This window comes from Anarhichas minor, unplaced genomic scaffold (assembly GCF_050575085.1).
Source record: "Anarhichas minor isolate MPS153535 unplaced genomic scaffold, ASM5057508v1 ptg000017l, whole genome shotgun sequence".
Taxonomy (NCBI): domain Eukaryota; kingdom Metazoa; phylum Chordata; class Actinopteri; order Perciformes; family Anarhichadidae; genus Anarhichas; species Anarhichas minor.
Window position 1 is genome coordinate 7,280,851 of NW_027466463.1, and position 26,330 is coordinate 7,307,180.

At 43.8% G+C, this 26,330-nt stretch overlaps 3 protein-coding genes across 4 annotated transcripts in view; 2 read left to right on the top strand and 1 right to left on the bottom strand.

Annotated features, from left to right (window-relative positions):
- sox8a (SRY-box transcription factor 8a) lies at positions 1-3,186 on the bottom strand. Its single transcript, XM_076093440.1, has 3 exons — positions 2,566-3,186; positions 1,538-1,803; positions 1-1,420 (listed from the first exon to the last, which is right to left on the bottom strand). Exons 1-3 carry the CDS (start codon positions 2,973-2,975, stop codon positions 669-671), a joined length of 1,428 nt encoding a protein of 475 aa, XP_075949555.1. The 5' UTR covers positions 2,976-3,186; the 3' UTR covers positions 1-668.
- Positions 3,187-3,874: 688 nt separating this feature from the next.
- Positions 3,875-21,952, top strand: lmf1 (lipase maturation factor 1). 2 transcript variants are annotated; one of them, XM_076093178.1, is made up of 11 exons: positions 3,875-4,111; positions 5,068-5,377; positions 5,777-5,787; positions 7,935-8,083; positions 14,164-14,229; positions 17,851-18,018; positions 18,469-18,649; positions 19,824-19,977; positions 20,486-20,669; positions 21,183-21,295; positions 21,731-21,952. In XM_076093178.1, the coding sequence occupies exons 1-11, from the start codon at positions 3,901-3,903 to the stop codon at positions 21,915-21,917; spliced, it is 1,734 nt and encodes a 577-aa protein (XP_075949293.1). In that variant the 5' UTR covers positions 3,875-3,900; the 3' UTR covers positions 21,918-21,952. The 2 variants fall into 2 exon arrangements, with proteins under 2 accessions (XP_075949293.1, XP_075949294.1); XM_076093179.1 differs by lacking the exon at positions 3,875-4,111 and adding an exon at positions 4,203-4,592.
- rab26 (RAB26, member RAS oncogene family) overlaps positions 21,951-26,330 on the top strand; it is a 73,159-nt gene continuing 68,779 nt past the window's right edge. The window contains exon 1 of the mRNA XM_076093182.1: positions 21,951-25,803. Coding sequence (XP_075949297.1) covers positions 25,627-25,803 — 177 coding nt within the window. The 5' untranslated portion in view covers positions 21,951-25,626. The remainder of the gene's footprint in view (positions 25,804-26,330) is intronic.

A 26,330-nucleotide genomic window follows, 5' to 3' on the forward strand; every position in this document is an offset into this window, starting at 1 on the left:
AACAATTGCAATCTTTTTTTAATTTTTTTCATCAGATACCCTACATTGCTTAGAAGAAGACACAATCCCTCGGCCTCGATACGGTTCAATACAACTTCCTGCTGGCTCAGAACTCCTCACAGAATAATGCACACCCCTTTACATAATTCTGCCCAATAAAAGGAAAAAAAGAAAAAGGAACACATTCAGATTCAGTCAAAAATGCAACACAGTTGGCTTTGAACCCCATCGATGTGAAGGTGAGGGTAAAGAAGCACTTGTGCTCTTTCGGTGGAAAAAACTGCTCCTAAACCTGAGACGCCCCGTCTTAAATAGGTGCTGCTCACATACCAAAATCTCATTAGTGTGGAGTTCAGATGGAACCTTTTCGTGTCCAGTGCAGGTTTTTAAACGTCACGCCTCAGAAAAGAGAATCTTTGTTAATCTCATGAATTGCTTTCCATGGAAATGAACAAATGTAACTAATATATTGACGCACAATATGAAGCTTTGGCCCAACAGATATCAGCGCTGTCCTTCAGAAATCCACCTTCAGGAATGAACTCTTTCAAGTCATCAAATCTCTTCAAAGTCATGAAAGCGGCTACTGTTCTGCCCCGATCTGAGTAGTCATTAAAGTTTTTGTCCATATAACCAAACACTTGAGGGGGGGGGGGGTTTCTTCCTCTTCAAGGCCTGCTGAGTGTTGTGTAGATAGGCTGCTCCCAGCCAGAGGGAGGACTGTGTGGAGGCGGCGCCAAGGCCAGGCTGTTGATAAGCGGTGCGGAATAAGGCCTGCGAGAGGAGTGAAAGTACGGGTACTGATACAGACTGGCAGGGTACCCGGAGAAGGCGCTGTAGATACTGGAGCTCTGGAGGTCGGTGTAGTCGGATTGGTTGGCGGAGGATGAGGAGGGGGAAGCGGAGGAGCAAGCGGAGGAGCCGAGGGACGCGTACTCGGGTTGTGGCGGAGGCGGCGGAGTGGAGGAGGAGCTGCTGTAGTGACCCGGGCTCATCTGCTCGGTTTTAATCTGAAGTTTTTGGCCGGACGAGGACGATGGCGGCGTCCCAGTGGAAGTCCCACTCTTGGGTGTCCAAGTGGGGATGCTGTGGGAGTGGGAATGGATGCCGGGCGGGATGAAGGATCCCGGCGGGGGTTTGCCGTGTCCGTGGGCGCCGTCTGGTGGGGTCAGGAGAGCGGAGCCGTGGCTGTTGGGGGGGAGGTACTGGTCGAACTCGTGCACGTCGAATCCACCGATGGTGCTGATGACGTCGGTGCTGAGCTCTGACATGTCCACGTTGCTGAAGTCAATGTTCTGGCGGCCGGTGGGAGGGGCGGAGCCGGAGCTGCTGTCCAAGGGCCGCAGGCCCTCCTGTTTGTTCCCCATGTGGAGGTCGGTTTTAGGGGTTGTGGGAGGTGTTGGAGGTCCATGAGACTGACCTGGAAACCAAAACCAAAGGAAGCACCAATCAATATTCCCATACTGAAGCAATAAAGGTATAAAAAAAATTAAATAAGTGGCAACACATGCACTTTTAACAAGGGTAGTCATCTAACCTGTCCTGTCTGGTTGGTAATGATGGTGCACTTCCCCCGTGCCAGCCAGCCCGCCCCCCCCTGGTTCTGTTTTAAACAGGCTCAGCTGCTGCTGCTGCTGCTGCTGCTGCTGCTGGACCAGTCCGGGCTTACAGTCCCCCTGCCCGGGTTTGGTGGTCTTGCGTCTCCGAGGCTGGTACTTGTAGTCCGGATAGTCTTTCTTGTGCTGCATCCTCAGCCTCTCGGCCTCCTCAACGAAGGGACGCTTCTCTGTTTCAGAGAGGAGTCTGAGGAAGAGAGTCATCGGATTATTAAAAGGTCCTTTTAAACACCAGCAAGTGCAGAGGCCGTATGCGATACAGTACACGTCCCCATGTGGTCCGTGCTCACTGTTGGATTCTCTTGAAGACCAGACCGGAAAATGAGAAATAAGAATCATTCTTATGACTTCGTGACATTTTGTGCACATGTGCTCTTTACTCCACCACAATTCAGAGTACTTTTTACTCCACGATCTAACAGATCGAGACTTAACACACAAAACATATGATGAGCTAATACAGTTTGATGGATTGTTATCGATCAAACCACCCAAGTGTGTAAAAATAGTTAGAATCACTCTTATGCAACAACAGAAAAATGCTACATACACATCAATGCATCAATGATAATAATCCAAAAATAGGATATAGTATATCACATATAGGGTCTTATTTCTGTATTGTCAGTGCTGGTACTTTTGATACTTAAAGGGCACTTAGCTAATTATACTCACATACAGTTACTTCAGTAACGTTTTCAGTGCAAACTATGTTTTTTCATTTTTATTTTCATTAAAAAAAAAAAACACTCTCTGCATGCGTTCTAATTCTGCATCACTTTTTACAAGTACGTTCTCATACATGTTTTTTATTGCAGTTGTGCAAAATTTCGGCCAATTAGTGGGATAATTTCAATGCTTAATACCTTCATTAACACAGTTAGATGCATGGAATACTAAGTGCTCTTTAGTTGAAGTTGAGACTCTGTGGTGTAGATGCAGGACCCACCGCCACAGTTTGCCCAGCGTCTTGCTGAGCTCCGCGTTGTGCAGGTGAGGATACTGGTCCGCCAGCTTCCTCCGCGCCGCCTGCGCCCAAACCATGAACGCGTTCATCGGCCGTTTCACGCGGGGTTTGCTCTTCAGCCCTCTCTCCCCATGAGAGGGCACCGGTAAGAGCGACCAGTCGTAACCCTTCAGCACTTGCGACACGGCGTCGCGGATACAGAGGGGGAAGCGCTCAGCCTCCGCGCCGCTCTCCTTTTTTGGCGTAATCCCGGGCGGGCGCGCTGCCTCCCGCGCGTCGGACCCCGCCGGAGAGGTCGGCGACTCTGAATCCGCTTCATGCCGGGACACGGAGCTGTCGCTGCCTGCTGGACTGCAGGGGTGGTCTGTGAAGGACCTGCTCTCTTCCGTCATTCTTGGCGGGTAAAACGTTGCTTGGTGGCTCGATTCCCGAGGAACTCTCCAAGTGCGTATATGCGCACGGCTCCGCAGGAAGACTGTTTCACCCCGAAATCACGATATATCCCAAATATCTCGTCTTGAACTATTCCCTCTGCGTCCTCCACAGTTTGACCGGTCTATATTTTCCCTTTAGTACTTTCTTTTCTAGCCCACGTGCATCTCTCCACCCCTCGTGTCCCATTGGCCTTTGCAAAAGTTTACAACCACAGTTCCTCCTAGTTTACCATAACGGAGCAGGAGGAGTCGATATTATATTGAAAATTTAAAACAAAATTGTATGTTGGTTCGGATAGTAGCAATTCGACCTGGGTTTGATTTTCTCCACGTTCAGAGATAGAAAATGTGTACTTTGCTTAAGTATTTAAATGTTATGTTATTTTATGATAAACACTTCTAGGCCTACCTCACTACACTTAAGAGACAAATAATATACACGATTCTTCTAAATATACGTAGGCCTATATAGTTAGTAGCCTATACATTTATTTCTTTATTTGTTGTATTTCTTATATACAAAAGATGATCTCACAATGTATCATACATTGACACTGCAACAGGAGAGTATACATAAGTACTTTAAATTAGCTCCATCTTGAGCAAGTCTAACATAAAAATCCTGTCAATGCCTATTATTATTATCATTATATTATTTATTTATATTACAACAGACCCCGAAAGTAAGAGTTTTTCAATAATCCCATTTTTCTTCATTCTTCATCTCGTTTATTCAGTTATGATTTCAATTGCAAGAAATGCTAATAATGCCAATACTAATAATGATGATTTTATTATCTTTAAATGAATAGTAATAATAATTATTATTATTATAACACACTTCCGCGTAGTAGTAGTCACGTGACCGTGGAGCCCCGCAAACATGGCGGCCACCGGTGGCACTTGTGAGAGCTCCGTGAGGAAGAGACGTGTTGACAGCAGAAAGACGGAGTCAAAGTGTGCCGACAGCAGCGAGGAGCATGGAGCGGACAGCAGCGAGGACACGGAGGAAGAAAAGGGACCCCGCTCGTTACAGACTGGGACTTTCTGGCTCACTCGTATCGTGCTGCTGCGCTCCGTCGCCTTTATTTACTGTAAGCACGTTGACGTTTAACGTTACTGGTGGGGCGCTCATTAGCAGTGGGTCATTTCCGCTAAAGTCCACAAGAGATGCGGAGTCGTTATTTTAGTTATAGCTAGCTAGTAAATAAGTTAGCGCTTTGCTCGTATTCTCTTTTCAGGGTGCTGGTGTAGAAATGGTGGCTTACTATCTTCATTTGAAGCTGTCACCTGTCCCAATGTTCTGCAATGTTAAAAGTGCACCATTCGGTCTGTAGCACCAGTGTTAATTACCAGTGGTCATTTAGTGATGGAAGTGTTGCTTTTCATTAGCAATTAAATATATAATTTTTTTCCATTTTTTATTTAGGTAAAGTAGTAAAACCCCAGTGCAGAAGTCCTGCATTTACATTCACATGAAATAGTCTAAGAATGTTAGCATTCCTCCACCTCGTTTGGAGTATTCCTGTGCTCCCTGGCCAGCTGGAAGATGCAAATCCCTCCACGGTTTCCAAGGTTTGTCCTGCAGTCTCCTCCCAATCAATAATGCCCGGGGGCCCCTGAACGATATGCTGCCTGGGGTCTTACCTTTGTGGGCAAACCATCTCAACGCTCAGTGCAAATGAACTTCCTGTTCAGGAATCCCAGCAGCCCCCTGTTTCCATGACCTAGACAGATCAGTTATGTTTTGCATGGATAAAACCCCGTTCTCTGACTTGCTGTAGCTGATCTTCCACCCGACCACATCTCACCCACTCACTCAGCAGCAAATGATTACAGTGCTCGATCGGGAGTTACGGTCCAGTGAAGCCAGAATGACATCATCCACAAAACACAGCTCAATTTCTCTTAAATTTGACCCTTTTCTGACCTCAGATTTGCCTCAATACAGGAGAAGTGACCATGCATGAATTGAATGAATCATGGAATCTTATTTGTTTGTGTGTGTGCGCCCCCCCCCCCCCCCCCCCGTCTCCTCTCTTCTTTGCAGTGGTGGCGTTCAGCATCGCGTACAACCAGAACAAGCAGCTGATAGGCGAGCGCGGCCTAATGCCCTGCAAGAGCTACCTGAACAGCGTGAAGCGCTACGTGGGAGGAAGGATAGGCCCGGCCGCCTTCGCCTACACGCCCTCCGTCCTCTGGCTCTTAGACTGGAGCGACATGGATGCCAACCTGGATGGGATCGCCCTGGGGGGGATGGCGCTGTCTGCGTTCGTCCTCGTGACGGGAATGGCCAATATGGTGGTCATGGTCACGCTGTGGGTGCTTTACCACTCCCTGGTCAGCGTGGGACAGCTGTGGTGAGTCTGGGACGTGCACAAACATAAACTGGGATTATATGTGGATGACAAACTGTGTAACAAGAACTCTATGTATACAATTTTGCTAAATGAAATGGCCAGATTCAGCTTTCAAAAACCCATTTAAAGTCTTTAAACGTTGCACATTAATTATTTTTTTCTTTTGTTGCATGAAGGAGTGCATCAAAGTGTTAATTTATGCCAGACACACCCTTTTGTCAGAGTCTCCTGCCCACGTTGAACATACTAGAAAAGATGAACACGCAAAGTTGCTTTAATTGCCATAAATAAATGAGAATATTCTTGGGAGAATTGGTTTACCATAATAACTTTATTAGGTTATAAAATGTCAGATTTTTTTAATATTGCCGTGTCCTTTTTGTTTTCTTCTCTTTCTAGGTACTCCTTCGGTAAGTGATCAACACGGTCGGCACCAAGTGCCTCAAAGCTTTCAACCGTAACACAAAATCCAGGACCGCTTCCTTTCTTCCTCCACGTTAAATAGAAGTCGTGAAAGTAAGGGAAAGCATTTACGTGAGACACTCAGGTTTGGATACAATTTGAGTGTGTTTATAGAAACATATATACCGTATTTTCCGCACTATAAAGCGCACCGGATTATAAGGCGCACCTTCAATGAATGGCCTATTTTAGAACTGTTTTTATATATAGGGCGCACCGGATTATAAGGCGCATAGAATAGAATAGCGTCGTAAGCGTGTCTCTTGAAAGGTGCCATTTTGGGGTCTTTATACACACAAGTGGTGTTGAACTAGGAGTAAGCACAGTACTGGTGTTTACCGCGGTGCGGCTTTGTAGTTTACCAGTCGTACTGAAACATTTTGACATTTGACAGAGCGCCGTGTACAACCAGTATGGATCAACCAATTAACCAATTGATCCATATATAAGGCGCTCCGGATTACAAGGCGCACTGTCGTTTTTTGAGAAAATTAAAGGCTTTTAAGTGCGCCTTATAGTGCGGAAAATACGGTATGTATAAAATAAATCTATCCCATCCTATTATTTAATTCCAGTAGGGTTGTATGATTTTATTGGGAATTAACCTCAAAGATTAAAAATAAAAACAGCACAATCACAGCATGAATCTGCTTTATGCTTCTGACACTCTCAGCTTTCTCATGACTGTTCCCCAAATAGTTCACAGCCAGTTCTTTGGTTAAAACGCAGTCGCTGACAGTATGCTGATCTACTGATGTGCAGGCCAGTGCCTATTTACACAGTGAACCCAATAAACTCTCATGAACGCGATAATAAAGAGGGGGGGGGGGGGGCAGAAGGGAAAGACTTAAGAAAGTATAAATGGGAGGTTGTACGTAGGGCTCCGGCCCAGATAAGTGGCGAGGTCAGTGGCAGCTCTGTGATTGGCTAATGACACTTTGTAGTCAGAGACGCTGGGCCAATGTCTGTGGTTGGGGATTGTGGGCTTCTGTTTCTCTTTTTTAAAAACTCTCACTGTCTTCCACCCTCACTCCGTGTTTTCTTTTGGACCTATTATCACCCTGTAGCTGACAGTGCAGCTTTAAGTCTGCAGACTTAAGCTCCAACAATTGTTTCCAAGTCTAGACTAAAAACCAGAGGACATGTTTGTTTTGCTGTTGTGGACATTAGTCTCTGGAATAGCACGCTTTACAGAAATTGTGCAAGTTAAATAATCTTTACACAAGGTACCCATAATTCCTTCTGGGGCTTTCAACCATATAACATGGTCGTCATCAGCAGATGAAGTTTGCTCGGTTGTAATCAAACTGCAGATTTCAAACTTTCCATTCTGCTCATCACTTCTAGTGTGATTTCTTGCCAAGCTAGCAGCATGGCTGTAGGAATGGCAACGTTGCTCCGTTGGTCCAACACTTTTGGACCAGGCGGAAATATTTCAACAACTGTTTTAAAGATGGCAGTGGATCTCTATACAGACATTCATGGTCCCCAGAGGATGACGCCTACTGGTTCTGGTGATCCCTGACCTTTCATCTAGCGCCACCAGCAGGTCAAAGAGTTCAGTTATCATGTGAAATATCTCCACATCTACTAGATGGATCGGCGTAAAATCTTGCACAGACATTCATTGTTTCTACAGGATGTATCCTAATGACGTTGGTTTCTTTGTTTTTCCAGCGCCATCTAATTAGCAAATGCTAGCATGCTTCTATCAACCCTGCTAAACATCAGCATGTGCATTGCCATTGCAAGCACATTATCCTACTGACATGAGCATTTAGTTCTAAGGCAATAATGTTAACATACGCTAGTGCCACGTTTGTAATGATTAACAGTTTTAAGCAGCTCCAAGCAAAGTGTGCTGTGTAAAAAAAGCCCGTCCACCACTGTTTACCTTAGAATCAACCTGTTTATTTACAGTATATCATATTCTGCGCTGAGTTATGAACAACTCATAGCCAAAAAAAATGCATGTCTGCGGTTTAGCTTGAGTGTTCGGTGTGCAGCTAATAGCATTCAGCATCATTTACTCTGTGACAAATTGTCCCTTAGTCTAGAGGAAGTTTTACAAATGATGCTCTGATTATTTGTCCAGGCTGGGAGAGCCAGCTGTTGGAGACGGGATTTCTGGCCATTTTCCTGTGTCCGGTGTGGACTCTGTCCCAGGTCCCCCGCCGCTGCCCCCCCTCCCTCATCTGCATCTGGACCTTCAGATGGCTCATCGTTCGCATCATGCTGGGAGCTGTGAGTAAAGCCCTTTACAGTTACATACACAGGTAGGCTGCATCTCTCGGACTGAAACAAGAGACTGTTCTGATGCAATGATATCATTTTTGGATGATTTTTTTATTTTTTTTTTGCATAGAACTTCTCAAAGCAGCCGTTTAACTTGTCAAACACAATAACACACAATTGATTGGAGTTGACTCAGAACATGTCTTATTCCTAAAACCCATTCACTGCCACCAGCACCTCGACTAACACATTTCCTGTGGGGAGACCCAGCACAGACATTAATAATAGTCCAGTCTAAACAGAAAGGCATGTACTTTATACACACACACATGCACACAAACGCATACCTGAATACATCCAGCAAGCCAACATGGAGAAATAAAGCCAGTTTGCAACAGTTTAATTCTCTTGGGCATTTCAGTGTTTGTCCTCCTGACTTCAGATCGTTTCTTTTGGAGCAGTGCTTTGCTACAAAACACTGCCAGTATTTAGAAATCCAACCCAGATATATGGTCGGCTGAACAACATGTCTGGTTGTTTGACAGTCTCCATGGTGAATTTTAGACCACCGACTTGGTTTGATCTGCCAATCACTGCAGCCGCCACAAATCCAGCAGGGTTTTTCCTACAAGGACCACGAGGAGAGCTGAAAACACAAGCGGAACCACCTCAGCCCTGTTTGACTGGAGAGACCGAATTTCTGTCAGCAAGATGCAAATTCAGTGAGAGTTTAGTTGTAAAGTTAGAAAGCCCCCATAGTCACCTCGACTATGGTATGCTGGACTGCATTGTATGTTGTAAAGGGTGGAAGGAAACGTTGAGTCGACAAAAATGATGAACTAAAAGAGTTCTTGGCCGATAACATAATACTTTTGTTCCCAGAAATATTCAGCAGATTTTGGAACGGAAATCTACATGTATACATATTAACGTATGTTTCTGTTTATTTAAAATTAGAAGCTTTAAACTCAATTAGACAGTAACAGCAGCTGAACACAATTCTCTCTCTATATATATATACATATATATGTATATATATATAAATATCAGCTTCTTGAATGTCAAAACATGCAGCTTTTTCATGTCTTGCATTACCATAAATTGAATTATGTTTGTCAGCCAAAACAAGATATTTAACATCACCTTGGGCTCCAGGAAATTATGAATAAACTAACTTATATTTTCGATACTATAACGTATTAATTGAGAGAATAGTTGACGATACAAAATAATCTTTTGTCGTAGTCCTAGTGCACGCAGTATGTCTGCTGTTTCAGCATAACATTCACTTCATCTGTTCATTACCGTTGGCTGCTATCTTACTTGTTTCCTAATTTGAATTGAACCCAACGTTATACTTGACGAGATATTGCATTACAATGCAAGTTCTGCTTGTGTTTATTTTAGATTTTTGAATGTTTGAATGGGTTCATCTCCTCCAGTGGAGATGATGTCCTCGCATCTTCCCCTTATCCTTTTAACCAGCTGTTGAAATAATTCAACACAAATGCTAAAAATATGCATTAATGAGATGCTGTTGTGGAAAAGTATCCCATTAATATCGAAGGAATCAAAGGCTCCTGTTTCCTTGGTTACCTTCGATAATAAACTCTGCTAAGCTAGATAAAGCACCACCTCATATAAGAATGAATTGGCTCACCAGAACAGCACTTCCAACACACACACACACACACAGTATTGGCACAGCAGGTTGCCCAAACATAACAATTTCCAACATGTGGCTGCAAAAATAGAATAAAAATATCTGCTGACCATATGTTATTCTAAGCAAGAGTCTTCACATAGCTGTATTTGCTAATTAATAGGTGAATTGGTGTCCCCACTAGTATAGCTGAATGTGTTCGTATGTCATGTGACTTGTGTTGGGACATTAAGCAGCTGCCGTGATTTGTGCTGCAGCAGCTTGTTTGCATCATCAGCCTGTCCGGCTAATCGGGCGATAAACTATGAAAAAGTGTAGCTAATGTGGTTTTATAGGACCGTGGTGGATTACAGTAAATATTCTGAAATATTATTAATCATGTTTACATTAGGGCAGAGCGGAAAAGTAGTGCAGATGGATATGCAGCCCTATAGACCTTCTTTTTTTTTTTTTTTTTTTTATATATTGGCTTGAGGTTTCAGTGGACGTCAATGTAGCAATAACCCTTTAAGATGTGGTTCCGCTATTTAATTATTGTGCTGGGGTGATAGATTTTCGTGTGCTTGTTTACAGGCTCCCCAGCCTCTCACCATCTGTCCATGTCACTGAAGTTCTTCATCATATTAAAGCCTCTCAGTCTACTCAATGGGACTTAGTGCTACAGTGAATTAATTGTCCCAGTAAAGCCCTAACAAATATAATAATGGAAGCATCTTATTTGACCTGTTCTCGTCTTTTGCTGTATTCCATTTACCTGTTAGGAATGACTTCACATGTGAGTTGACTGCGTCCCAGGAGCTACAACAAGTCGTAAAGTGTTATGGGGTTTGCTCCAGCCAGGTTAGCCATTGTTAGCAATAACAGTTGATACTAACGCAGTTGTACAGTTGACACAAACACTGTAGCAACATGCCCACAGAAAGAAGTTGGACAGTACTGACTGACTGATCTAATGAGATGCAAGATGAGACAAAAGTGCTAATTAACAGCATAATACTGTAGCTTTTATACTGTTGATGCGCTTAGCGGCCGTTGGTAGGGTTCACCCTAGTCGGAAATCTGACTTCAGGTGGTTTTCCAGTTGAAATCTCGTCAATCTCAAATGGAACAAAGCATATTTACCTGGGGTTCATTTCTAACATGCCGCCAAAAGTTTTACAACAGGCTGAATTAATTAAAACAAATCACCTATTTTTACTTGCTAGCCGTTTACTGATAGCATAGCATTTGCTAGGAGAAAAAACATTTTAGGAAATATGCTTGTATGCTTTTTCATGATCACATAAGAAGGCACATATCAATTTAATCTTTGTTCATCTGGTACAAAGATATGTCCAGAACGTGGTTAGCATCGTTTTAGCTTAGCACAAAGATTGGAAGTGGGGGAGAACTGCTAGCCTTGCTGGGTTAGGGTGTTTAGTGTTTATTACTGTGACTGGTTTAGCATTCATTTTCCCTTACTGAAAACCTAATCGATGAATCATGTTGTTTAATAGATAATAAAGCCTGTGAATATGGGCTTCTTGATGTTTTAACTAATCACAGAATGAGTTGCCTGAGGACATTTCTTGTGAAGAAACAGTTAAATGATTAACTTCTCTGGTTTTCTGCTAATGTTTACGAGCTTCCTGTTTAAAGCGCTAACGCTGATATTTTGAATTGGATTACACATTTCACTGCTGGCAGAAACATCTGCATTAAACACTCCATCAGTCGGAAATGCCACGCTAGGTGTGGAGTTCGGGGTGTTAACTGGGATTAGAGTAGGCGTGTGAATGTGTTTTGTGAGTGCGGATTGGATTGATTTTGGGATTACGGGTGTTGCTGGCGTACTAACTCGTCCGGGGTGTTGGCAGACAACTGTCCGACTGGAATAGACTGGTGTGTCTTGACTAATATGATAAATATCTGGAGTGACCGTGACTTTGAGGTACACGTGTAGTTGATGATGAGGTCCTGTGGTGCTGGTTTACTGCTGCAGCACAATGCCTCTCACCTGTTTAGAAAAATATAGTGTTCCTCTTTTTAACCTATGAGAAGTTACAAGGAACAGTCTGGTAAATAACTGGCATATAAAGATAAGCGTTTTGTTTCATGGTTGCTCTAATGTGATTATACTTTCAAAGATGAATTATCTGGAATACTAAAACCAGAGTGAACAGGATAACAGCTTGAATAAAACATCCTTTCCTTCCTCCATTTGTCTTCCTCTCCTATGTTTTGAAATACAAAATCTAAATGGATTTCCTAAACCACAAAAAAAAACATCAAATGATCTGAAATGATTACAGTTAATCTGACGTAACTAAACCAACTGATTTTGTGGCCACTTGGGTGCAGCAGAAACAAGCTGCAAACACAACTTTGACATATTATCACCTTTAGGGTTGATATGGTGAACATGTTAGGAAACAGGTGCTTATTTTCACACCCATCTGAGGTGAAGAAACATTAGCATTCGTGTTTTGCCGATAACGGCTGTCTACTTTGGCTGAAAACGCAGATGGGAGCTGTGAGAATGAAGAAAAACAATGAAGTTACGGGTCGCAAAACCAAAACAATGAGCTGAAAAACGCTAAAACACACTAAACTCAACGTTATGGGTTTCTTTTTGCTGGATACCGGGAGATTTACTTTGCATGATTGGCCAACGCTGTGTTAGCATTCCGTTGCCATAACATGAGCTAGCTTCTCTTAGTCCGGATGGTTGGGTAGTTTTTATTTGGCTTGTAGATCTGAAGGTCCCGTACATTGAACATGGGCATTTTCAAATTTAAATTATTTTAATTGCTGTTGCAAACACGGGATCAATGCCCGTAATGGGTGCAATCTGTCAAGGTTCTTTGACCTTTTTGTGTCTCCTAATTCGTAAGGATTGATGTCATTCCCTACCTTCAGTGATAGCACTCCTTTGCTTCTCTATATATGGGCTGTTGATGGACAATTCACAAGAAAGACCGGTGACAGATAATGACAGGCCAACGTTTTTTTCCCTACGGATGGCAAAACCATGACCTGCTCTAGTCTGCTGCTGAATCTACACACGCTATCCTCCAAAAAAATGGCAGCGCTGCTGCTCGATTTCCATTCCCGAAGTCTCCGTTTGCCCGGAAGACAGAACTTGTGATCTTTACCTCACTTGTTCTGGAAGTCGAATCACTTCTCACTGTGAATTATTGGTATGTCATGCTGACAGAATTTGTCATGGCCTCTTTCAGTGATGAACATTGAGAATTTACCTCTTTTTTTTTTCCTCTTCTAGCAACCGGTTTGTATATATTTTAGAGTATCAAATTAGTGTGGACAAGTATTTGTTACTCTCTTAATATAAATCTCAGCGTTCTTCCTGGAAATTTGCTAAACCTCCGTCAGTAATCCTTTCCCCCAGAGCTCTGGGCTCTGTTCATGTCGCAGGTCTGTCAGCTTGTAATTGTTGACATTTCAGGGTCTCATGACTGAATTGGATTATCAGCAACATCTACGGCCAGCAGCTGCTGCAGTCAACAGCCAAGCTCATAATCAGGGTGAAATGTTTTTTGTAAATCTGGTTAGAGGAGTTAGCAGATGATTTATTCTGCATTCCGTACGGCCGGCTGATGTGTCAATATTGACGGTCTCGTGTCCTGGATAGCTTTATTTAGTTCATTTGGTGAAAAACAGGCTGGGAGCCGAGGACACATTCAGTGTTTGCCAATAAATTCCGTGATAATAATGGGGGTAATTACCTGTGTCATCTACCTCAGTTAGTGATTTCATTCAAGTCCCCAAAATGAAGACAGACCTGGAGCTACAGAAGCATTTCTCTTCAGATTTTTAGAAAGTGTTCAGATCCTAACACCCTGTATAGTATTTAGTGCTTATTGCCTATCTGTGTGTACCTCTCTGTCAGTGGGACAGAGTGCTACTGGGTGCTGAAGGCCAGAGCACCTCATGATGTGTTCAGACAGCAAGCTGATTCAATTTGTTCTTGCAGATTTGGTCTTTAAGGCAGACTGTCCACTTTGTAGCGTGCAGGTGATCAGAGTATCAGAATAGTCTTCCCTCAACGACAAAGAAAAGATTATCTTTCCTATGTGACCGCAGGATTAACCCTTATCACTGATGAGGGCTGCTAGATTTATAGCACTTGTTGTCATTAAACAGTTTGTCATTAAATTGTTTCAGTACCGTGAGACAACGTTTTGGCTCTATATTTGATAGTCTAGGACTCCAAGAAAGAAAGCATGGAGAGGAAAGGAGTACAGCCGTTGGTGGAGAAGTGAGAACGAGCAGACGTCTTGCATTTGCGGAATCCCATTGTCAGCTATTGGATTGTATTTCATTTCTAAATGCAAGAATGTTGACTGTAAAATTGTTGACGTTGTGCATGATTAGGCCCTGACCTTCGTGAACCATAAACTGTTTGTATGTTTTCTGTCTTCTTCAGGGTCTCATCAAAATCCGAGGCGACAACTGCTGGAGAGACCTCACCTGCATGGACTACCACTACGAGGTGCGTGCACTGTTTCATGCTATCGAGTTAGCCAGACAAATGCAGTACGTGAAGCAGATGACCGCTCTCCATCTGCCGCGGCCGCAGCTATGAACTGATTAAGCTGACCAACCTTTTCGTCAGCTGTTCAGGCTTTCCTATGAGAAGCCTGAAAGATCTTTCGTGCTTTCCACGGAAAAGGAAACCAAATTTGTAGTTGTTCACTTGCCAGTCGCTTACTCAGCAGTTCGGCGAGGTAGTGTTCAGTGGGTTTATCTGCGCTTTCTTTGGCTGAAAACAGCTGCTGCCAGAAATGACACCGATGAGAGCGGTGAGACTCAACCAAAACCGCAAAGTCGTGGGCTGTAAAATTAAAAAACAATGAGCTGATAGATGTTGAAACGCTCCATATAGAACTGCAGAGTAATATTCTCCTTTTCTTTGAGTTCATCACTGCAAGCGACACCTTTCACAATAGACTTTGTCATCTGGCCAAATATTGACATACAAGTATTGATTAGAGCTGCGCTAAGATGTACTTAGTCCAACAAAGCTTTAACATTTTATGAGCAGGGTGGTTATCGTGAGTCACAAAGGAAATAAGAGTAGCTGAACTTTACTGAAGGTAGAATATCAAGGCTGCTTGTTGACTTTTGGGAAATGCAGTGCAGTAAATACCAGACATCGATGAGCCATGAGCACCAAAGATTCCTAAATAACTTAGAAGATGACTCTCTAAATTTCCCAAAAGCCCTGTTTTCATTGACAATCGCAACATCTTAAGACTGATCCAGATATGCAGAACATATTGTGCCACAGCTGTGTCTCCTCAATCAGACTAACCACACCAGGGCAACACATTACAGTAACCACGCTGTCGTGGGTTTCAATAAAACGGCCTCGTATGCGGACCGCGAGGTTGTGCAAATCCCACTGTTACCGAAGCCGCAGAGGCAGGCAGGCGGGCCGGCTTCTGTAATTAACACAGACGGGAATACGCTGTCTACGCTCTACAATGTAGATACTCGCACAGTCTGGAATTCAATGGGCATGGAAGATGGACTGCAATACAATGGCTCCTGTGGGTCTGCATATCTGGTGCCGCTGGAGATTATGGAAACTTGGATTACTTAAAGAAGGGAATCGGGAAAGACATGCCTCATTATATGAACTGTTGCAGTCAGGGTTTCTGCCTTTCCATTTATTTGGTTTGCTGGTACACTGCATTGTAAATCTACTGCAATTCAGTGAGTCACAAAGCCGGTACATTTGCTTTGTTTTAAGGGATTATAAACTGGGGTTTCTCAACAATTTGATGACCGAGTGTCAATTTAGGGAGCCAGTGTATGATTGAGGGCCGAGCAACTATGTTATAAGCAAAAGAAACGGATACTTCTGCTTAGCTTTGCAGGTATTTGGTCATAAACCAAAGTATTGGATGAACAGAAATTTGATGATGGCGGTAGATGGAAGGTCAAGGGGTCAAAGTTTTTACAATTTATCCTCATTCATGTCACGGCAATCCATCCAGTAGTTGTTGAGATATGTCAATATTTTAAAAAAACACCTCCTGGTGGTGCTGGAGGAAGAGTCAGGATCATCAAGGTCAGTAAGATTCATTGTAAGGGGGGCATACATGTCTGTACAAAATGTGATGCCAACCCATGTAATAGATGTTGAGATATTTCACAGGGTCACCAAAGTCATGACAATTTATCCTCTTGAGTTTCATTAACTTTAATATCTGTCGCAAATTTCATGCATCCTGTACTTGTCGAGACATTAAAACAGAAAAATGTCAACCTCATGCTGTCGCTAGAAAAAAAAAGTGATCACCAAAGTCAGTGGGGTTCATCCTCTGGGGACCATGAATGTCTGAGGACATTAAAAGTCCTCTCTGAAACCAGCCTAAATGACTGTAAGGCAGAGCGACCCACTGTAATTATGCAGTGGTGAAGGAATCTCTGGGGCACATCGAGTCTTTCAGTGAAAGTTTACTCAATAAAACAAAACGTAACTGATGCATTCATTCCAAATTCCAATGGCTAAAAGGAACCAAAGACCTAATTGTGTTGTCTATGTTGTTCATGTTTAAAATGGAGCAGCAGTGGTTAGTGGTCAGCATTACCACTAACTTACTTGATGTAATATAATGAGGAGAATCATGTGTAACATCAAAACATAAGCTGGATATGTTCACATGTAAGTCAGTATGGTGTGGCTTTCAATGTACTCTACTGTGATTTATATACATATCTGTGTCTCATGCCTGTGTGTGTGTGTGTGTGTCGTGCTTTGCTTTATTGTGTCCTTGTGCACGTCTGTCCTACTTGTAATCCAGCTATACAGCAGTAGGCGTCTACAGGGTTTTGCCCTTTATTACACATTCAGCAGATTAGCATGTCCACTTTACAAATGGAAGTCAAATACTACATTTCAACATTTACCCTCATCCTTGAATTGCCGTGCGTGGCCACATTTACTTCCAAAAGCCACATAACGTGGCCATCACGTTCAGCTCAACTACGAATTCACCTCTGAAATGCGAAGGCGATTCTTTTTAACTGCACGCTGACAGGTGTTTAGAATGCAGAGAAATGTTGTGTGTTTCGAAGATGTTGTCGCCTGACAAATCGTATTTCATGATGGACCTTATTCCATGCTGGGTCAGTTTCTCCGACCTCAACTGTCAACGGCATTGGGGGTAATGCAGATTTACAGGCACCCACACACACACACACACACATATACGGAGAGCCGGAAGCCGCTGGCGCCAGGTGAGGCGTTATTAACCCCCTTCTGACACACTGCTCTCTTTCAGATCCCCTCCTGCGTTGGGTGTGTTTCGGCACAGGCGGCGTTTTGTTTGCTTGGGTTTGTTTGTTGTAGTGCAGCTAGCTCGCGGGCCAGGTGGGGGTTGTTTGGTCGCCTGTGGTTGCAGGCTCCTTGCCCTTAAATTTCCAGGGGTGGTTCGGTGAGCTACAGGTTAAATACCCCCCCCACCTCGCCATTTCTTTTTCTTCCATTCCATAAAAAACAATTAGAGTACAGACTAGTGTGCCAGTGTCTTGTTTTCTTTTCCACACCACCTATTTCTGTGCCGTATTTATTTTTCACCACCTCACCGGACACTATTTGCATGTCCAGCTATTACACGGTTTGCGTGCGACCGCCTCTCTCACACACACACACACGTAATCATACGTACACTGCACAGCTCTGTGCGAGGGTTTTTTGTATGTGTGTGTGTGTGTGTGTGTGTGTGTGTGTGTAGGTCGGGTTGCCTTCATTTACATAAAGTTCCACCTATATTTAGACATGGAAATGTTTCCTCTCTCCATCCTGGGCTCAGGCAATATTTCATCGCCAAAGTAAAGCTGAGAAAACGTGCATTTTTTAAGCAGTAGAAGAAGTCCACGTTTAATAAAATGTTTGGAACAGGTTTTAAACTTTTATGCATACATGCATGGAACTAAAACCCTCGGATTGAAGGACATGATATTAACAAACTCCTCATTTTCTGACACTTGCTGCTACAAAGGGCCATCTCTGGCACCAGCAGAAGCTTAAAGATAGTCTGGGTTTTGCATTTCTCTCCTCTGACTGTCCTCCATGTTCATTCTCTTTCCCTCCGTCTCCCAGACCCAGCCAGTTCCCAACCCCATGTCCTACTACCTGCACCGCTCCCCGTGGTGGATCCATCGTTTCGAGACGCTCTCCAACCACCTCATCGAGCTCATCTTCCCGCTCTTCACCTTCTTGGGCAGGAGGATGCGAATGTTCAACGGAGCAGTCCAGATCCTGTTCCAGGTAACTCGCACTTTTCACCCATTCGCCGTCAATGACGGCGTCTTGTGAGGGAAAGCCTGTATTTCTACAGAGCCAGACATTGGATTGAGAGTTTTACTGCTCTGCCTTTTGGACGTCTTCGTTCTTGCTTTAGGACCAGTCATAGCATTAAATGTTAATACATTAAACATGTTTACTGGCTGATTAAAGGAGATGTTTTATTACATTTAACCATTTTTTAAATTGAATTATGTGTCGCTGTGCACTTACATTTAACGTGCTCATCATGTGCAGTGGGTGTGAGAGCTCATGTTGTTGTAGTTGACTTTGCATGGCTCAAAATAAGTCGGTACCTAACTTGCCTCATACTGCTAAAGTGATGCAATGCAATGAATCCACCAGTTATTTTGTTGTGATGTTTTCTGTACCACCTGTGTGTCTCTCCACTCGGCCTTGTCTCTTGTGCTATAGGTGGTTCTGATAGTGAGTGGGAACCTGAGTTTCCTTAACTGGCTGACCATTGTTCCCAGTCTGGCCTGTTTTGATGACGCATCGCTGGGCTTCTTGTTTTACTCTGGAGGTGGAGCCAAGAGGACAGTGCTCGAGTTGCAGAACGAGGCTTCAGCTGGACGCAACCCCAAACCCACCAAAGGTACTCACGAAACAACCTGAGGCCAAAAGTAGGGAGACAACTCCTCAAAATAACGCACATGTCTGTCCTAGCTTTAGGACTCCTAGATGTTATTAGTGTGAGAGTAATTCACAAAGCAAAGTGGCCATTTAAAGCGATAGTTCAGCTTGTTTTGTAGTGGGATTGTGTCACTCTTTCACCAGCACGTAAGCTAAGCAATGTGCTGTTCCAGCAAAACATATTTCAGCCACCTAAAAAAAAAAATCAGTTTAAGTGTAGAATCACTGCTTTACCTCGCCATCAGACGGCCCTTTGCTCTGTTCAAAGCCACGGGACTCCTTTGACAAAAACAGAATTTTTTGCTGGTGTACCGCTGCCTCGATCGGTGAGTTAGTTAGTGTTATTGTTTGACTTTGGTGTTTTGAAGGGTCAGTTCAGATTCACCAAAGTCCCAAAATAACACAACCTAACTAACGGATCGAGGCAGTTCCATTAGCAACTTCATGGAAGCAACATGAAAGTTGCCACTAGCAACTTCCATGTTCTGCGACGTAAAAATGACTGTTTTTGTCAAAGGAGCCTTGTGGCTTTTGAAGAGGGCATAGATAACGGCTTCCCCATCGGAAGAACTGTCCGACGGCAAGGTTAAGTGGTGTAAATATTCTAAACATAGTCTACACTTAAACTGATATTAACTTTTCTTTTTTTTCAATTTATTTTTAGCCAGCGTTTGTCAATACCAGCCGTCCCGTGATCCAACAGCTCAAACCCCTTCCACCGAGGGAGTGTTGAAGTCATCACTTATACATATACGCACACAGACTTACACGCTTAATAGCACTAATTCTGTTCACATGCACGCAAACCAGCCAGACACTGACACACGTATGTCGCCTTGATGTAAGCTGTAATTTCTGTTTTTCCCCTGAGCCCCTCAGTCTCATTTTGAAATGGTGGACTGGAAACGTGAGATGGAATGTTTCTCTAATAGTCAACAAAGTAAACAAAATGCTGTAGTACCTTCTTCAGGCAAAACAAGACCTGCAATTTTGTTCAATTTGTCTCAGAGCAGTGTCTAGACAGAGTGTGATGACTAATGTTGCAGTTTGTCCATTGATTCATGCTATTCCACTCTTTGTATTTGTGCGTGTGTGTGTGTGTGTGTGTGTGTACGTACATACTATATGCATTACAGGTATGTTGATACGCCGGGTGGTGAACATCTCTTTGGGCGTTCTGATTGGCTGCCTGAGCATTCCGGTGGTGATGAACCTGTTTAGTTCCAGGCAGGTGATGAACACGTCCTTCGACCCGCTGCGCATCGTCAACACCTACGGGGCCTTTGGCAGGTACGGGACGCTCAGGTTCATGAGGTTGGACTAGGTATCTGTGGATCGGCCTGAAAAGCAGCTGAAATGAATGTTATATATTATTTTTCTAGATTAGTGAGATTATTATCTCATTATTCTAAGAAAAGTCTTCTCTTGTTTCTCTGAATTGAAGAGAATAATATCTCAGAATTCTGAGAAAAAGGTTTTCATGGAAGAACCCCTCCCCACCCAAAGCTAAGAAAAATTAGTGTGGGGGGATGCAACAAACTGCAGCTCTGAGGATGGAGATCAGACCATTATGCCACATTCCTGCTGCCATTACACACGTCCTTTTACACATTTGAAAATTGTGCACGTAAAGGCATCTGCACTTTTAAATGCTGTCCTACATGTCTACAGTCTTGCATACGTACACATCCACTCTGCAGCCTTCTACCCACTTCCCCTCGGTTTATGAAGCGTTTAGTGTTGTTTTACAAATCGGCGTCCGTACTTTAACCGAATTCCTCCCCAAACATCTGTCCAGCATCACCAAGGAACGGACCGAGGTGATTTTCCAGGGCACTCTGAGCCGGGACCCCAAGGACCCTGAGGCGCTGTGGGAGGAGTACCAGTTCCTGTGTAAGCCGGGGGACGTTTACCGGCGGCCATGCGTCCTATCACCGTACCACTACCGGCTGGACTGGCTCATGTGGTTTGCTGCCTTCCAGGTGAGACACTGCGGGAGTTGATGTGCGGAGTGAATTCTACCACCGGCCTAAAAATCAAAGTCACTTGGCTGTATTTTTGTACGTGGACATAGGATTTGGCTGATATTAGTGCCAAAACGGATGCCATTAATCAGTACCTTTTTAGATGTAAGATTTCCATTTCAAAAAACACCCTGTTGCCTCTGATAATATGAAGTTAACTAGGAAAAAACACAAATAGAGGAATGAGTTTAGCTGGTCTATCATCCTATGTGGCATTAAGCGTGTCAAGCCACTAGGGGGCAGTAGTGTCAGGTACTAAAAATAAGGAGACTTTTGGAATAGTCAGTCTATCTGTTTTTCTCTGTTTCTTATCTTCTGTCAGTCTCCATCTGTCAGTTTATTTATCCTCAGAGACTCTTACCACGCCCTCCGTCTCTCCCTGCCTCCTTAAATCCACATCTTTCACACCCTGTGTCTCCTCTGTGGCTCACTTCCTTTCCTTTAACACCTTGTCTCCGTGTTTCCGTGCAGACCTACGAGCAGAGTGAGTGGGTGATCCACATAGCGGGACGTCTGCTGTCCAACGACAGCGCGGTCCTCTCGCTGCTCGACCGCAACCCCTTCCAAGGCAGAGACACTCCCAGGTAAAGCCAGAGCACACAGTCGCAGCGAAAAGATCCTTCTGCAGAGCATAAAGCACTTCATGTCCACATCAACCTCACCTCAGCAAACATTTGTCCTATTTGTGATCAAGCTCTGGTTTGCTACCTGTTGTTAAATGTTGGCAGCAATCAAATGACAAACTCATACTGCTCATGAGTTATTCTCTGTGCTATAGCGCCCTCTGGTGAAGCAATGAGCACATAGTCCCTCTTTTGCTCCTGTACAAAAACTGAAATAAGTAGCTGAATTTGTTAGGACAATATGCTGTCTACCTATAGTTAGAAATATTAATAATAGTGTCATCATTTGTCCTGAGAGGGAAAAAAAACTGGCTTCAATGAGACCAGATGATGATGGTTGCAATGCCTTTTTGTTTCACGGGACACCACTCCTCTCCGTGTCCTCCTCCTCCTCAGGTGGGTTCGAGGGGAACATTTCAGGTACAAGTTCAGCCAGCCGGGCAGCAGCAGCGCGGCTGAGGGGAAGTGGTGGCTGAGAAAACACATCGGAGCCTACTTCCCTCCCGTGGACCTGGAAGGACTGAGAGGCTACTTCCAGTCCCGGAGCTGGCCCCACCCGCACATAGCGCCAGGCAGGAGCTAGAGCCATGACGCCTGACTACAGTATCAGGGGAGGGGGGGTGGACCTGAGGTCTGCAGTGGTTGAGGTTGGAGAGAGAGGTCGTATTCAGTGCGGTGTCGCTGGTGTGGAACACAGGTTTAAAGGACCACGGATGCCATCAGGTGTTTTTTTTTTCCATATGTCATGAAGAACTGCTTCATAAAACCTAATATTTACTCAAATAATGTGATGCTTTTCAAGGTTTCATTAAAGGAATGAATCCATGAATCACAAATGCATTACTGCCCCGTGTATCTCACAAAAACAATGTGAGTATTGAATGTGACTTGACTAACGTTTCAACATTAAAGCTGCTTCAATTTAAATTGTGATTTCCCTTCAACCTTTCCCCTCCGATGAGTGTCACCTCGCATTGACCCGCTCAGCTGGGGTTTAGACAGGGCTACGTTAGCCGCTGCTAGCACAACACGCACACCACATTTTCAATGAGGTGACAGAACGTGTGGAACAAAGAAGAAAAGATCTTTAGTCTTCGTGAGTCTATGTTTTTAGCCGTTCAATGCTAAATTGGAGGAATACTCTTTTGATGGAACGTTCCAGACGTCGACTTTCACCAGGTGCACTCAGTCTGTTCCACCTTTTCCTCACATCAAGCCTCACCTGTCCCTCATCAGCCCCGCTGTGTTCATACACTGGCCTCTCTTCCTTTGACACATTGTCCGTTGTGCCGCTGCAGCATCCTGCCTCTATTCTTGTGTGCTTGCCTTTTTCATGATTCCTGCCCTCTTCTGTTTTCTGGATTTCTTTACCCTCACAGACTGTTTACTGTCTTCCAAGTTGAGATCAGTTGCAATTGAGGGTGTATTTAGTTCAATAAGTGGGACTTTACCCTCACAACTCAAACTGGATCATAAAGGGATCATTTACATCAAAGGTGAAACTGATTTCACGAGTAGACACTAGTGTACTCAAATGTCACGTTTCCATATCTTTGAGCTTTTTGATGCCCGACAGGCTGTTGACATCCAGATATTTATCAATTGTCTCTGAAATGGCTTTACAAAGGGAATTTGTCTCACCAGCACTATTTATACCAACCAATCTCTAATCATCACAAGTACTGATATTTAGATTAAATATAATCAGTCCTAGGCAGATGTGTCTGGAATCAGGTGAGTATATTTGACAATAAAGCTCATTTAAATGAGAAGGTTTGAGTTGATTATGAAGAAAAAACAATCAGAAATTAAAAATAAAAGGAAAAGAATGTGTACGAAATGTTTTCATTAACATGGAGTTCTAGTGACGGGAGGAGGACACTGGATGGTGCCTTTCTCCAGCTCATTCACCTATCTGGGCTTTGTGGTTCACTGCCGCATTCATCACTGCTCCTCAAAGTTAACCGACCTGCACTGAGTCTGGTGTTGTGTACGTCCCTTCTGTCCGTTATGCCAATAACATTTTACCCAGCAAAACCATATATATTTGTCCCAAATAAGGTCCAAATATTAATGTGTCTGCAAATATATGGAAACATTTTGAATATTTGTCTTCCTAATTTATCAAACCCTCCTCTGACTCGTGAATGTCTCTGATTTGATATTGTTCTACCAATGGGTGCTTGCTGGCTTAAAGGAGCCACGTGTAGCGTTTAGTAGGGATCTATTGGCAGAAATGGAATATATAAATGCATGTTTTGTGTTATCACCGGAAATGGAGCGGCTCAGCGTCATGGAATCCGCCATGTTTCTACAGTAGCCCAGAATGGACAAACCAAACACTGGCTCCAGACAGGGCCATTTGCGTTTTCACATCAGCCGCACGGGAGAAGTTTCCATTGGTTGCAATGTGCAACCCCACCGATATCACTGTCGCCAAATCCCACACACATGATTATTTCTTAATGTGTTTATTGATTCAATATTGAACTCTAGGGCTCCGTGATCATATGAAGTGAAAAATGATCCGAAGGGTAAACAAACAGGGCTAGGTTCCGATCACTATCATCAGTGGTGGATGGGTGTGCGTGGTCCTCAGTGTTGTTTCGACGATGCAGCGCTCTCACAGTATGGGCTTTTTTTAATAGCCTCCTCATCAAACGTCTCTGCGTCCCGTTTGTTGTGCTCCCCGCCTTCGGACTGCAGATACATTTCCCCCGCAGAATCGCTTTTCGCAGCTTTCGTGTGACTTTGATGGTTGACTTACAGATCACGCACGCCGGATCACCATTTTCCCTGTTTTCCTCCGAGATAATATTAAAAGTGTGGGCGGCAGCAGTGCTCAGAGACTGGTTTGATCACAGCCATCAAAGACAAATCGACAAGTCAGTCATCCGCCCAATGGCTGCTGGTTGTACAGGGCAGCGCTCAGGTGTGGAGGCTTCTAACTAAAGGGGGGATTGTTGCAGAAGAAGACGCTCCAGTGAGTCACCAGTGCAGTGGACAGACCGTCCTCTGTTCGTGGTTGCGTGGTTTTCTGTTAAAATGTAAAGTCGGTGCCTTCCACAAGAGGTTGGGCTCTAAATTAAAAGAAGTTTTTTTTTTTTTCCCTTTAAACCTGCAATAACATTTGTTTGGCCACTTGGAGACAGGAAACTCGACACTGACATATGTTCACCGTTTTATGTTAATGCAGCGAACTTCTTAGTGAACGGTTTCTTCTTTCCAGAGGTAATAATATAGCAGCAAACAGCTATTTGCTTTGTAAACACTGTTAGCGCCGCTGGCTGCTCAGCCGTTGCCATGTTTAGGGCCGTGTGGAGGTACTAACGAATGCGTTAGATTCCGTAATGAGGCTTTAGCACATTTGATATTCGTGTAAAGCATGCACCTGTTGGCCACACTGGAAACACTCCAATGATCTTTAAAGGCCCTCATTTTACAGCACGCCTGCCTGCTGAACGTCTGCTGCACTTGTGCACCGTTACCCAGAAGGCAGAGGGAGCAGTCTGGATATTGAGGACTAGAGAGTAATGCAGCATTGTATTTCAAACTGTCTGGAGAAAATGCAAAGCTTCCCATTTACACGCTGACACACAGACCTGCGCCTTTAAAAGAAAAATACACCCCAACACTAGAAATGAAATTGTTTTCTATTATACTGCATAACTCAGTTTTTACATAATAGATTGGGCAGTGATGGGATCTACATACCAGCCGCCAGACAGTATATTTTGAAACATGGAGATTGTCAGCTGATATTTATTTGGATTTAGAATAATTATACATATTTACTGTCTACCAATCGTTGATTATCATCAAAACTGTGGTATCAGAAATGTCACATCGTCAGTTGAGTGTTCTTATCCCCAGCTTAGAGAGACAGTATTTTTTGGGGGGGTATTAACTGATTGTAAAACATTGTTGTAAAAGTATATTATTTCCGTTTTAGGGTGGATTTTCCCTATAAACGCACTGAAACAACCATGCCTGCATGCGCTCCCAACATCACAATACGAGAGAGGGAGGAGTGAGAGCTGTTTACATTGGGAACCAGATTTATAGTCATCCAGCTGCACCACCGGGACAACAGCTGTTTCGAGTTCTAGCCAGTATTTGTCCGTTAAACCGTCTCCAATTTACGCTTTACGCACAGTCATGATTTTGACGCACAGGTGAACTTATTTCGCCTCGACCACAACTCCGAAAAGGAAAGGTGTTTTGAGAACGTCTCGTGCGTTTCGAACTCTCCTCCTCACTCTCCCATCGGAGCCGAACAGGTTGTCGGAGCCATGTCCAGGAAGAAGGCAGTGAAAGGCAAAGGGAGCTCCAGGAGCCCCAAGGCGTCGCCGGGCAGCGGGAGGACGGGGAAAGGTCTGGCCGCCGCCGCCGCTCCGTCTTCCGGACTGGTTTATCCCAGCAGACCGTCCATCAGCAACAGCGGAGAGTTTTACGACGTCGCCTTCAAGGTGAGCGGACAGCTCGGGCTTAAGTGAGAGGTTCTGCGAGGGTGCGTTCAATCAAGTAATCAATTAGTAAATGAACCGCAGGTGATAGGTTAGAAGCGGCCAATGACAACAACACTTTCAATTCACGCCTTTAAAAGCAAGTCGAATCCCAGTTGATACATGTTCGAAGTTGAAATTCTACTTATTTTGCAGGGTAGTTTCCATAATTTAAATGTGTGCGCGCGTGTGTGTGTGTGTGTGTGTGTGTGTGTGTGTGTGTGGAGCTGAATTCGAAGTAAATGATTAAAGCAAGGTGCGTTAGGTTTCATAATTAGTTGTCCTCTTTTGTAAACACGTTGTGAACGTTTTCAGGGACGTGTGAGACCAAGAGAAAAGAAAAGAAAATGCCTATAGCTCCATGAAAAGTTTGACGTGATAATAACAAAAAAACGTGCTCATGGTACGTCAATATGTTGAACAAGTGTCATGATTTTGACTGAGAAAGTAAAAATTTGGACTTAAGTATCTTATAATATTATAGTTGTGTT

Coding starts and splice junctions, on each gene's coding strand:
- sox8a (XM_076093440.1), bottom strand. CDS start 2,975: ATGACGGAAGAGAGCAGGTCCTTCACAGACCACCCCTGCAGTCCAGCA. Junction 1,804..2,565: donor ACGCTGGGCAAACTGTGGCG/GTGGGTCCTGCA, acceptor TCTCTTCCTCAG/ACTCCTCTCTGAAACAGAGA. Junction 1,421..1,537: donor TTACCAACCAGACAGGACAG/GTTAGATGACTA, acceptor TTTGGTTTCCAG/GTCAGTCTCATGGACCTCCA.
- lmf1 (XM_076093178.1), top strand. CDS start 3,901: ATGGCGGCCACCGGTGGCACTTGTGAGAGCTCCGTGAGGAAGAGACGT. Junction 8,084..14,163: donor TTCGCATCATGCTGGGAGCT/GTGAGTAAAGCC, acceptor TGTCTTCTTCAG/GGTCTCATCAAAATCCGAGG. Junction 18,019..18,468: donor CAGTCCAGATCCTGTTCCAG/GTAACTCGCACT, acceptor CTTGTGCTATAG/GTGGTTCTGATAGTGAGTGG.